The sequence below is a fragment of the Stegostoma tigrinum genome, chromosome 2 (assembly GCF_030684315.1).
Source record: "Stegostoma tigrinum isolate sSteTig4 chromosome 2, sSteTig4.hap1, whole genome shotgun sequence".
Taxonomy (NCBI): Eukaryota; Metazoa; Chordata; class Chondrichthyes; order Orectolobiformes; family Stegostomatidae; genus Stegostoma; species Stegostoma tigrinum.
Window position 1 is genome coordinate 119,049,014 of NC_081355.1, and position 12,106 is coordinate 119,061,119.

Here is a 12,106-nt window from a genome sequence, read left to right on the forward strand (position 1 = left end):
AGTCTGGAAAGACAGAGGGGCCAAGAGTTTAATTTTTGACAAAAGGTAGGATGATAGAAATTACACCGTGGAGGAAACTGACCTGTGCATCCCTGGGCACTATGTATAATTTAGCATGGCCAATCCTACTAATCTGGACATCTTTGGACTGCAGGGTGGAAACCAGAGCTGCAGTAGAAATCCTCGCAGACACAGGGTGAACATGCAAACTCCACAGAGTCAGTCGCCCAAGATTCGAATTGAATCTGAATCCCTGACAGTGAGAGGCAACAGTACCAACCACTGGTCCACCTTGCGGCCCAGCATTTTATAAATTTGCTGCCTTTCTATTTCTTCTACTAAAGTAAATAACTTCATACTAATTTACATTATATTCCATCTGCCACGTTGAAGTCCGTTCATTCACCTTGCTTAGGTCCTCTTAAAACCTTCTTGCCCCATCCTCACAGTTTGCATTCACCCAATTTGGTGTCATCAGCAAATATTGAAATATTATACTTGGTTCCCATGTCCAAAACATTTATACAGATTACGAACAGTTGTAGAACTAGCACTGGTCCTTGCAGTACCCCAAGCGTTATGGCCTACCATCCTAAGAATGATCCATTTATTCCTACTCTCGGCTTTCTGCCTGTTAACCAATTCTCAATCCATGCTAATGTTTTTCCCACTAGCCTATTCATTCTTATTTTATTTATTAATCCCCTGGTGGGGCCTTATCAAAAACAGTTTGAAAATCCGAATTCCCAATCATAGGGGCTCCACTACTGGTGCCTTTAGCTGACTCCCTCTCTAGACATCACTGCCTCTCTACTTCACTTTCCTTCTTCAAGATGCCTTTTAAAATCTAGCTCTTTTTGCAAGATTTGCAAGCAAGCTGTGTGATCTAATAGCTCCTTAACGACTCAGCGCATACTTTGTTTGATAATACTGCTGTGAAATGCTTTGGAACATTTCATTGTGTTAAAATTGCTGAATGATTGTACGTTGCTGTTGTTTTCAAAGTTGTCTTAAGGCTTTGAGATGGTGAATATGGACCTGTAACAAGGGGCTATCGACTGAGGATCATCACAAATGTGAAGGAGCTTTTATGTACTTCTTTAGATGATGAAACAGCCAATTGACAATTCCAATGTTTTCCCTTCCACTATTCCACTTGGAAGCATCTTTCACATGTTAATAATCGAGTCCTGTGTAGTTGAAAAGGAATGGCAGAAAAGACAGGGAAATTTCGAAGTGTAAATTCATTCTTAGGATAGGGATAGCACCAGCTGCCTGAAAAGTTGCTGATCAACCTTCCTGAATTACATAAGCACAAGAACACGAGAACTAGAATCAGGAATAGGTAATTGAGCCCGTTGAGCCTTCTCTACTATTAGATACGATAATGGTTAGTCACATTTTGGCCTCAACTTCACTTTCCAGCCCACTCTTGATAATCCTTCAACTGTTCAAAAATCTAAGTAAAAAAATACGAATTAAAAATCTAACTCCTCCTCAAATTTACTCAAAATCCTAGAATCCGATGCACAAAGGGGTAGTGAATTCACAGATTTGTGATATTTTGAGCAAATTAATTTCTCCTAATCTCCGTTCAAAATCTGCTACCTCTTATCATAAAAGTATAAACATATGTTATGGCACTCCTTCTGGTGATCGTGGTTGTACAGTGACCTTGAGTCATAAATTCCAGGATATTGTCCCCCAGCAACAAAGGAATGGTGACCAAGTCAAGATGGTGTGATACGAAAGGGAACTTGGAGATTATTCTTCCAACATGTTGCTGCTGTTGGTTGAAACAGTGGTAGAAATGCCATTGAAGTAATGAATTCTGTATATTACACACCAAATTTTCAGACCACAATCCATGTACCGATATTGCTAAATAAGTGATAGCAACACTGGAACATCCTCTCCCCAAGACACTGTGGACCATAGTATGTTGTTACTGCTACATCCATCTACTTGAGCGGCATATATTTCAGTACAATCCCGTCTTGAGCTTTGTAGCTGGTAAAGCAACTCAGAGAATTAAGATGCAAATCAGTAATAGTGAAGGATTCAGATTCAGTCTTGTACCTGTACTGCTCACTTGGCAGTCCATTTCAGCTTCTGGCCAATGGTAAAACCTTATTATTGATGGGGAGCACAGAGAAATGACTGAGTTTTCTCTTGTTGAAAATGATCATTGCTTCCAAATTCCTCTGGCATGAATATCACCTGACATGTGTCTGTCAAAGTTTGGTTGCTACCCACCTCTTGCTGCAATTTGGCACCAGTTGTTTCATTGTAAAAGGATTTGTGAAAGAAGACGAATACTGGATCGGTAGCAAACAGCCCCATTGCTGACCTGAAGACACAAGGAAGGTGACTGATAAAAAAATTTCCTCCACAGAACTGCAGTGATATCTTGGGATATGATTGACTTGCCCTTGTGACCGCCACCAGATTCCTTGGATCAGGTATGATTCCAGCTACTGGCTTTTTCTTTTCCATTAACTTTAAGTTCTTGGCTAATAGGACTCATACTACATTCTAAGCTGTTCAAGAAAATAATACTCTCAACCATCCAACAAAATTGACAGGCATAATCCTTATATGAAATTCTCTCATTTTGAAGAACTTCAACTTACTGGATGTCTGGCTGTCCTTGTAATGAATACAGGATATCCAGAACGGTGTCTTTATGATGTTATTAAAAAGAATAGTTGCGCTATCTATGTCCTCCTACCACAAAATAGCTACAGCTGAGGCATCCAGAACAATCACAACTGCCAATCCTCCTTGTTGCATTCTATATTGACTGGTTTAGATTTGTAGCTCAGTGCATTTTCTGAGAATCCCTTCCAGAAAGGCAATGATCTAATTAATGCCCAAACTAAAACACTTCAATTCATTGTTAAATTGTGGAAGATCATTTTTTTTTAAATGCCCAAAAATCACAAAATAATTTATGGAAAACATTGCAACTTTCTCCTAAGTTTTGTTTAAAACATCCATGTATATTGTACCGAATCTGTGTGTAGTTCATGGGAGTTATTCATTTTTAAATGCTTTATCTTTTTACTTGATTGTTGTAGAGGGAAAGTATTTCACATACAAATTAATAAGAATAAAATTATTGCATTGCACAGTGCATCTTGCACACAAAATTCAAGATCTCCTTTAATTTCTCTTGTATTGCGCAGGTGTGGTAGATAACTTGTCTCCCACCATTGAAAGACCTTCGAGTAGAATTCTCTCTCTCTTTGGTACAAACTGCATCACTGAATGGGCCAGTCACAGATCAGTTTAAAAACCGTTCATGTTGAAATGTTGCCACTTTTAAATTATGCTAACAAGGAGCAGAAATTCATTGCCAAATCTCAATCTGGCTCCAGAGGGAAAACAGGAGAAAATATGGGAGGAGACAGTTTCACTTTGTTTGAGTTTAACACCACGTGGAATGTAACTTTAGTGCAGTACCAATCCTGGTTTGCAAAGTGTCCTGGAAACCCCTGGAAAAGACTCAGAACATAAACTCCTGAGACATCTGCTCTCCTAATCAGGTGGTGGGGGGGGAGGGAATGGTGTGCACTTACGTCAGTACAAATAGGGCACAGCATGACCGATGTTCATCCTAATGCAACTAAATTTAAGATTGATCACGGCATGATAACTGTAGCACCAGTTGACTATTCCGATTGCTGCATAGAAAAGTGGAAGTGCTTTAACAGTATGATTAGAAACAAGGTCCGTAGTCTTATGTCACCAGGTTACAGTACAACAGGTTTATTTGAAATCACGAGCTTTTGGAATGCTCAGAAAACTTGTGATTTCAAATAAACCTGTTGGACTATAACCTGGTGTCATGTGGTTTCTGATCTTGTTCACCCCAGTCCAACACTGGCACCTCCACATCATGATTAGAAACAGGTAGCAATTGCTGGTAAATACATATGTGGTAAGAAAGGAGAGTGGTGAGGGAAGACCTACAATGGTTGCAACATGCAATCAATGCTGTAACTAGTAGCTAACAAGTTAGAATTACAGGAAGCATACGAAGAGTAATTAATTCTGTTGAATTAGTAGAATGCATGATAATGAAATATGAAGGAAAACAGTAAACAGAATGAGGAAATAAAATTTAGATATAAATGAAAGAAAGAAAGGCAATAGTCGGAATGTAAAAACATAGTTTGGAGAATGTGTTAAGCTTGGGTGTAAAAGCAAAGACACGCAGCAGTATATTGAAAGATATAATCACTGGCAGTTCTTGGGAAAAATATGTCCAAGAAATGTGCTCAGAGGTGTTTTATAATTAGTTCCTGGGGAATTTGATTTTATGAAATTGTAGCCTAGAGATGCTCGTATGTCCTACGTGTCCAATACAAATCTTTATTTAAAAATAATAAAAATTAGAAACTAAACCCAAAATAAAAGAAAAATCCAACACAGAAAAATTATTGTCAATATTTTCAACACTTACCAATGGCAGAAAATTATAAAAGCCAAATTTGGAACCTGGTTCTCATTACCTTCAGATCATACTTCCGGTAAACAGGGAGTCGATGGCCAAAGACATTCCTTGTGACAATCATGTAGGTCTCAACACCATCCACTGTCAATCGATACATTCCTAGGAACTGTGGAATGAGGGTGTTCCCATGACATTCCACAATGTACTACATGCAGCACAAAAAAGAAAGAAAAAAAAATGTTAATTCCACAATCTCAAATTTAGATTCAGATATTCATAAAAGTGCAACAAAAAAAGTAGGTGAAAAACTCAGTGGATAATTTAGATTTATCTAGCCAATAAAAAAGAAGAACAAAACATCCACAGATCTGCTGTATTACTTCGGTAACCTCTATCTCGTTTCAAGTTGTTAATTGTATAAATTAAGACTGATTACATACAGGTAGCATGCATTGACTGGATGTTTGCTTGAATACACGCCTGAGGCTCACGTGTACAACGGCAGTGTTCCTACTTCTGAGCCGGGAGGCCTGGTTTCAAGTCCCACCAGCTTCAGAGGTGTGGAAATAACATGTCTGAACAGTTTGATTATAGAAAATATGTTCTACTTGACCCTTGAAGGGACCTGTATTTCTAACACCGACAGTACAGGCTATCTGGAAAGTACCTGAACACACATCTCACTGGGAACTGTTCAGATTTGCCCTAATTTCAAAGATCTAGTAGTGTAGATCTAGAGCGGTTCTTATCTCTGGGCCAGAAGGTCCAGGCTCAAATACCACTGCTACCTGAAGAAGTTGCATTTTGGGGAATGGCCCATGCAGTAGCCGTATTAGAGAACAACTAAACCAGAGGATCAGAATAATGCTCTGAAAGCCTAGGTTTAAGTCCTACCATGGCAGCTGTTATAATTCAAATTCAATTAATAAAGTCTGGAAATGAAAATTGATCTCAGTAATAGTGACTTTGTTCTCAAGTTTAAAAAAAAAGGGCTGTTGTGGTGCAGTGGTAGTGTGCCTACCTCTAGGCCAGAAGGTCCATGTTCAAGTCTACCTGCCCTGGAAGTATGTCATAATATGTCTGAACGATTTGTTTGAGAAGAATATGAAGAGACACTTACCACAATGGCAAATTAACTTTATATTTGATAAGTTTCACTTGAACATTTGGTTTTGTTGCAATGCTTCCATAGGGAACTGTAATCTTTTCCTTATTGGTAAAATGGGATATGCGTGTCACCAGCCAGGCCAGCATTTATTGCCGATCCCTAATTGCCCAGACAGCAGTTTAGAGTCAATCGCTGTAGATCTGGAAAAGCATGTATGCCAGGCCAAGTAAAAGACAGCAGATTTCCTTCCCTAAAGGAGACTAGTGAACTAGATGGGTTTTTATATGGTCGCCATTAGACTAATCTGTCATTCCAGATTTTTATTGAATTCACATTTCACCAGCTGCTACAGTGGGATTCAAACTCAGGTCTTGGGTTCTGGGTTACGAATTCAGTGACATCACATCCCCATTGGTTTACTTCCAAATCAGTATAAGGAGACTGTTGACATCATTGGAGGAGCAGCACAGTTAGGAACTATATACTTGTAATGTTTCACCTTGTGAATAAATTTAAAAGTGAATACATTTAATGATGAATAAAGGCTGGCTTCTAGTTTCCTAGTTCATTACTTGGCTGGCAAGAGTTTGTAATGTGGGCATCTGACACTTGGTTGTCATTATGGACAGCTATTGCTGTCCAGAAAAGTACAATTAGTTAAAACTTATGAAGTGGTAAATCACGGTCAGACCAGTTAGCAGTGTTCTTTCATCCTAGGAATTAGAATTGAACCCAATGATATCTGATGTGATAAAACCTTTGTCTGCTGGAAGCCTCCTCTAAAAAGAGCTTGGTTTCTTTATAGGAATAGCCACACAATGTTAGACTGCACCTAATCATAATGAGCAATATCTCATGTTTGAAATGGACAAATTCAGACTGGAGGAGGGAGACTATTTCTGTAAAAAGTGCATCACAATATATCTTCAAAGAGCTTTGTGGCTGGCTGTGTCATATCTGACCTTGGAAAGCTGATATGAATAAGGAATTTTTAACTCATGCAGCATAAAAACCCTTTTCCTAGTCCTAGTCGATAAATCCTTATCAAAAAACATGTTGATTTTAAAATTCTCACTCTAGTCTGTACAACCTCCACTTCTTCCCCATCTCTTAACTTCCTTTCGTTCCACAATGTTCTGAAATGACTGCGCTCCTCTAATTCCGGAATCTTCTGCATTCCAAAAAATAACTGTTCTCTTTATGGTGGCGGAGCCTTCACAGCACAGGGTTCGACAAGGTTCCTCAAGGTAGATCAGTTAGCAAGGTTAGATAACATGGAATACAGGGAGAACTAGCCATATGGGTACAGAACTGATTCCAAGGTAGAAAAGAGAGAGTGGTTGTGGACGGTTGATTTTCAGACTGAAGGCCAGTAACCAGCAGCATGCCACAAGGATCGATGCTGGGTCCACTGCTTCTCATCATTTCTATACACGATTTGAACGTGAACACAGGAGGTACGGTTAGTAAGTTTGCAGATGTCACCAAAATTGGAGGTGTAGTGGACCGCGAAGACACTTACCTCGGAGCTCAAAGGGATCTTGATCAAATGGGCCAATGGGTCAAGGAGCGGCTGATGGAATTTAATTTGGATAAATGCGAGGTGCTACATTTTAGAAAGGCAAATCAGAGCAGGACTTACACATTTAATGTGCTTGCCTTTTTTGGTCAGTGCATTGAGTATAGGAATTGGGAGGTCACAGTGTGGCTGTACAGGACATTGCTTAGGGCACTACTGGAATACTGCATTCAATTCTGGCCTCCCTGCTATTGGAAGGATGTTGTGAAACTTGAAAAGGGCTCAAAAAGAATTTACAATGATGCTGCCAGGGTTGGAGGGTTTGCACTACAGGGAGAGGCTGAATAGGCTGGGACTATTTTCCCTGGAGCATCGGAGGCTGAAGGGTGACCTTATAGACATTAATAAAACACGAAGGGCATGGTAAATAAACAAGGTCTTTTCCCCAGGGTGGGGGGGGGGGGGGGGGGGAGGGGGGGAAAGAGTCCAAAACTAGAGAACACAGGTTTAAGGTAAGAGGAGAAAGATTTATAAGAAACCTAAGTGGCAACATTTTCCACACAGAGGGTGGTGCGTGTGTGGAATGAGCTGCCAGAGGAAGTGGTGGAGACTGGTACAATTACAACATTTAAAAGGCATCTGGATGGGTAAATGAATAGGAAGTTTTTAAGAGGGATATGGGCCAAATTCTGGCAAATGGGACAAGATATATTTAGGATATCTGGTTGGCATAGACGAGTTGGATCGAAGAGTCTAATTCTGTGCTATACATCTCTGTGATTCTAGTCACCAAGTTTCCAAGCCCTGAAATTGCTTCTGTAAACGTCTCTGTTTTTGTGTCTTGGTTTTCTCCAAGATATACCTTAACACTAATCCCTTTTGTGAAACGTTTGGCCATCTGCTTTAATATCTCCTTGTGTGGCGCAGAATCATACATTGTTTTTTTAATTCCCTTGTGAAGCACCCTGGGAACTTTGATTACATTGAAGGCGCTATGTAAAATATAAGCTACTACTGTTGAGGTTGATTTCAGTCAATTGTAAAACAGCACAGTCGAAAGTTTCTTAATCACTTTAATTTTAAATATACTTTCACATCTATGAATTGCAGATAACTTTCTAGTTAGACTTATATAAAGTGCTGAGTGAAAGATGTCACTTCTGCAGTAATGAAAATGACTCTTTTCACAGTGCAAGGAAGGAGATCTGTGCAACCAGTTTCAACTAAAAAAAGGACGTGTTTACTATTTCATACATTACTGCATTAAATTATATGCATTACCTGATGGTATTTCTTCAAAATGTTATGCATTTCAGCCACATCTTCACTGGATATAGTTTTCACCACATATCGTCTGTCATATGTGGTGTGAAAACGAGCTCCACTTCGACCCTGTGAGTCGTTTGAAAAGGGAGCACTGCGTGTCACAGAATTCTGAAAGGAAAAGAAACAACTGAAAGTTCTCACTGTTTGGTAATGAATTGAATGCCATGTGGCCATTTGGGATAATGTATTAGTGTACTTTTGAGCTCTTATCAAGAAGCTCCCAGTCTATGGAAAGTGGCAGCGGCGAAAGCTTAGGAGCAAGCTATTCACTTCTTTGGTTAGGAATTGTTAAGGAATAGAATCTTTGAAAAAAGCCTTAAGAGTGGAGAAGGGAAGAGTGAAATTTCACATCAATACAACTGTGCCAAAGAGAGGTAGCTGAGCTTCAAATATTTATTTCAGTGCTTTGATTTTATAATATAATCTAAGCCTTCAGTCTAAGGGACTGTTGCATTACTGATGGTACTGTTTGGATAAAGAATTTATTTTAAACCTAAGGCCCTATTTGCCTGCTTTAGTGGCTCAGGTTAGTCTTAACGATCCCATGGTATAATTTGAAGAGCAGGGAGCTCATTATGAAACTGTTCATTATGATCAGTAGCACAATCAATGGTGTTTGGGGCATCTTGATGTGTGAATGATGACTGTACTATGGGTACATAACAACAGTTATTACTTTCTTTAACCTGTTATAATGCCAAACACTAATCTAATAATTACAAAGAATTCAGCAAAAGCAGTCCATGAATGTTTTTACTTCTGTGCTCTGGAAAGGTATTCACACTTTGCCCTTGAAGAGTAGTTTGTTTAAAAATAAGACAACTTTCATTTTTAGTTTCATAGTTTTAGTAATAGGAGCTACATCAAATCTATAGCCCCAGTTTCTGCCTGTTATTGAAGCACAAACCAGTGATACAAAGCAAAAGATTTTTCAAAAGATCAGAAGCAGCAAAATGCAAGTGATATTAAATTGAAAAGTAAAAAAAAATTACATTTTGTTTCATATGTTTAAACCCAGCATTTGTTACATGCCTACAATTCAATTAAGATAATGATACCATCACATTTTACCATTACAATAGATTATTAAATACAGAACACAGAATAATACAGTATACGAGCAGGCCCTTTGGCCCACCATGTCTGTGCAGATCTTCCATTTTATTCATAAGCAATATTATAAGCAATATCCTCCTTTTCCCTGTACAAAACAATGTTTCTAAATGTGAAACAAAATCAGACATTGCTGGAAAAGCTCAGCTGGTCTTGCAGCATTTGTGGAGATAAATCAGAGTTAATGTTTCAGGTGCGGTGATCTATCTTCAGATCTCGTGAGGAAGGGTTACCAGACCCGAAACGTTAACTCTGATTTCTCTCTAAAGATGCTACCGGACCTGCTGAGCTTTTCCAGCGTTGTCTGATTTTGTTTATGACTTACAGCACCCGCAGTTTAGATTAGATTCCCTACAGCGTGGAAACTGGCCCTTCCGCCCAAAAAGTTCACACCGCCCCTTGATACATCCCACCCAGACCCATCCCCCATAACCCTCACACCCCTGAACACTACAGGCAATTCAGCATGGCCAATCCACCTAACCTGCACATTTTTGGACTGTGGGAGGAAACCGGAGCACCGGGAGGAAACCCACGCAGACACGGGGAGAATGTGCAAACTCCACACAGGCAGTCGCCCAAGGGTGGATTTGAACCCAGGTCCCTGGCGCTGTGAGACTGCAGTGCTAACCAGTGAGCCACCGTGCCACTGTTTGTACTGTCTGTAAATGTATTTATTTTGCTGCACTTTGAACAAATAGGGACATCTGTTTCGTCAAGTAGAGGTTGCGAAGGATCATAATTTGGTAATAGCTATGTGGGTATTACAAAGCAAAGATGGTAGATCAGGGGAACTGGGAGACAGAGTGGAAATGAAAAAAATTCCAGCAATTGCTATACTTGAAAAATAGTAACAAAACCAACACTAAATTAATTCCATACTGGGCCTTCCCAGGAACCAACATGCAAGCTGATTATGGACCAAGATGAGGAGAAATTTCTTCACTCAAAGGATGGGGAACCTGAGGAATCCATACTACAGAATACTGTGAAGGTCAGATCAGTGAATTTATTTCAGAAATAAATATATTTCTAGAGGCAAAGTGCATCAAGGAGCATGTGGAGACAGCATAAGAAAAACGTAGTGATAGATGATCATCCATAATCAAACTGAATGGTAGTCGGGACGAATGGCCGATTCCTGCTCTTATTTTCTATGTCTCTTAGGTTAAATATATACGCACTGGGACTGAGAAGAATGAAAGCTAATAGCAGTGAAAAGTAAGATTTGAGGGAACTGATGTTGAGAAGGTCTTTCCCTTGTGGGAGAAATCTAGAAGTAGGTCATTGTTTCAGCATAAGCTGTATCCCATTTGATTAATTTGCTCAGAAGTTTGTTGATCTTTGAGACTGAGTCTTATCACATATTCAACATTTTTAATCTACAAGGCAGTCATTGATGCTGAAAGTGGAGGCCTCGATCAGATCAGCAACAGGCTTGGCAAATATCATAGCAGTCTTGAAAGGACAAATGGCCTCGTATTCCTATTTCTTATGTTCTCTGTTACACAGGTGGTAATGATGTTTGTAAAACAAGGGTTAGAAAAAATGCCCATTTGTCTCAGTTGACAGCACTCTATGTCTGTGTTTGGAGTTTGTGCGCATGTATGCAAGTCAAACACCTCCCAAACCAATTAGAATATGGAAGGCATTTTACCCAATCCCAATTTGGTCATTCTGAGAATTGAAAAGACCAAATCTCCCACACCTTAAAAATATCCCTTAAAATATTTTCAGGATATTTGGTTCCTCTAGAAGTTTGTTGCATATGTTGCTTACGGTGTGTGTGAGGAATTTATATCTAGCAACACTGAGGGAATGTACAGATAAGATGTTGAACCAAAGCTGCAAGATATTAAACATCATTAGGAAACTATTCTGGCTAATATTTCCATCAGTTAACATACAAACTTGCTATTAATTTCACTGCTGTATGCTGTAATTTTCTGCATACAAAACGATCCTGGATGATGAGATACAGAACTGTATAAATATCAGTTCTTTCTTTTCCTTCCTTCTAGTCAGCTCTGTGAAAAATAAAATGAGGAAAACATAATTTTGTTTCAGTGACCAGTCCCCACAAAGAGGTGGTTTTGGTAGCAACTTCCCACTGCTCTAATTCAATATTCTCAGATTTCACCTTCAATGTTAATCCCTGTGGCTGTAATTCAGGAACTGATTGCAACATACACTCCAGCATTTCTAAGAGTACAGCATCTTCATGTTTTAAACTCTAAAAAAGTACACGACAGTTCTTGCAGCATTAACTCTTTAACAATTATACAAGATAGCAAAAAGTTGTGAACAGTAATGCAATATTTTCATCATGTTAGATTCTCCTGCACATTACATTTGCACTTGGCATGCATTCAGCGGTAAAGATTTCAATTATAATGATACTAGTAACAAGCTTTTATTTTGCATCCTCGTGCATTTACATTATTTGCTTGAAAATATTAGAGATTGTCAAATTAAGGCCACAGTTCTGGATGTGAGTTTGCTCGCTGAGCTGGAAGGTTAGTTTTCAGACGTTTCGTCACCATTCTAGGTAGCATCATCAGTGAGCCTCCGGTGAAGCTTC

The 12,106-nt window shown here is 39.2% G+C and overlaps 1 protein-coding gene across 1 annotated transcript in view; it reads right to left on the reverse strand.

The window, feature by feature from the left end:
• Positions 1-12,106, reverse strand: part of pip4k2aa (phosphatidylinositol-5-phosphate 4-kinase, type II, alpha a) — a 253,962-nt gene that overhangs the window by 47,831 nt on the left and 194,025 nt on the right. The window contains exons 4-5 of the mRNA XM_048520102.1: positions 8,368-8,520; positions 4,518-4,664 (exon numbers count right to left, since the gene is read on the reverse strand). Coding sequence (XP_048376059.1) covers positions 4,518-4,664; positions 8,368-8,520 — 300 coding nt within the window. The remainder of the gene's footprint in view (positions 1-4,517; positions 4,665-8,367; positions 8,521-12,106) is intronic.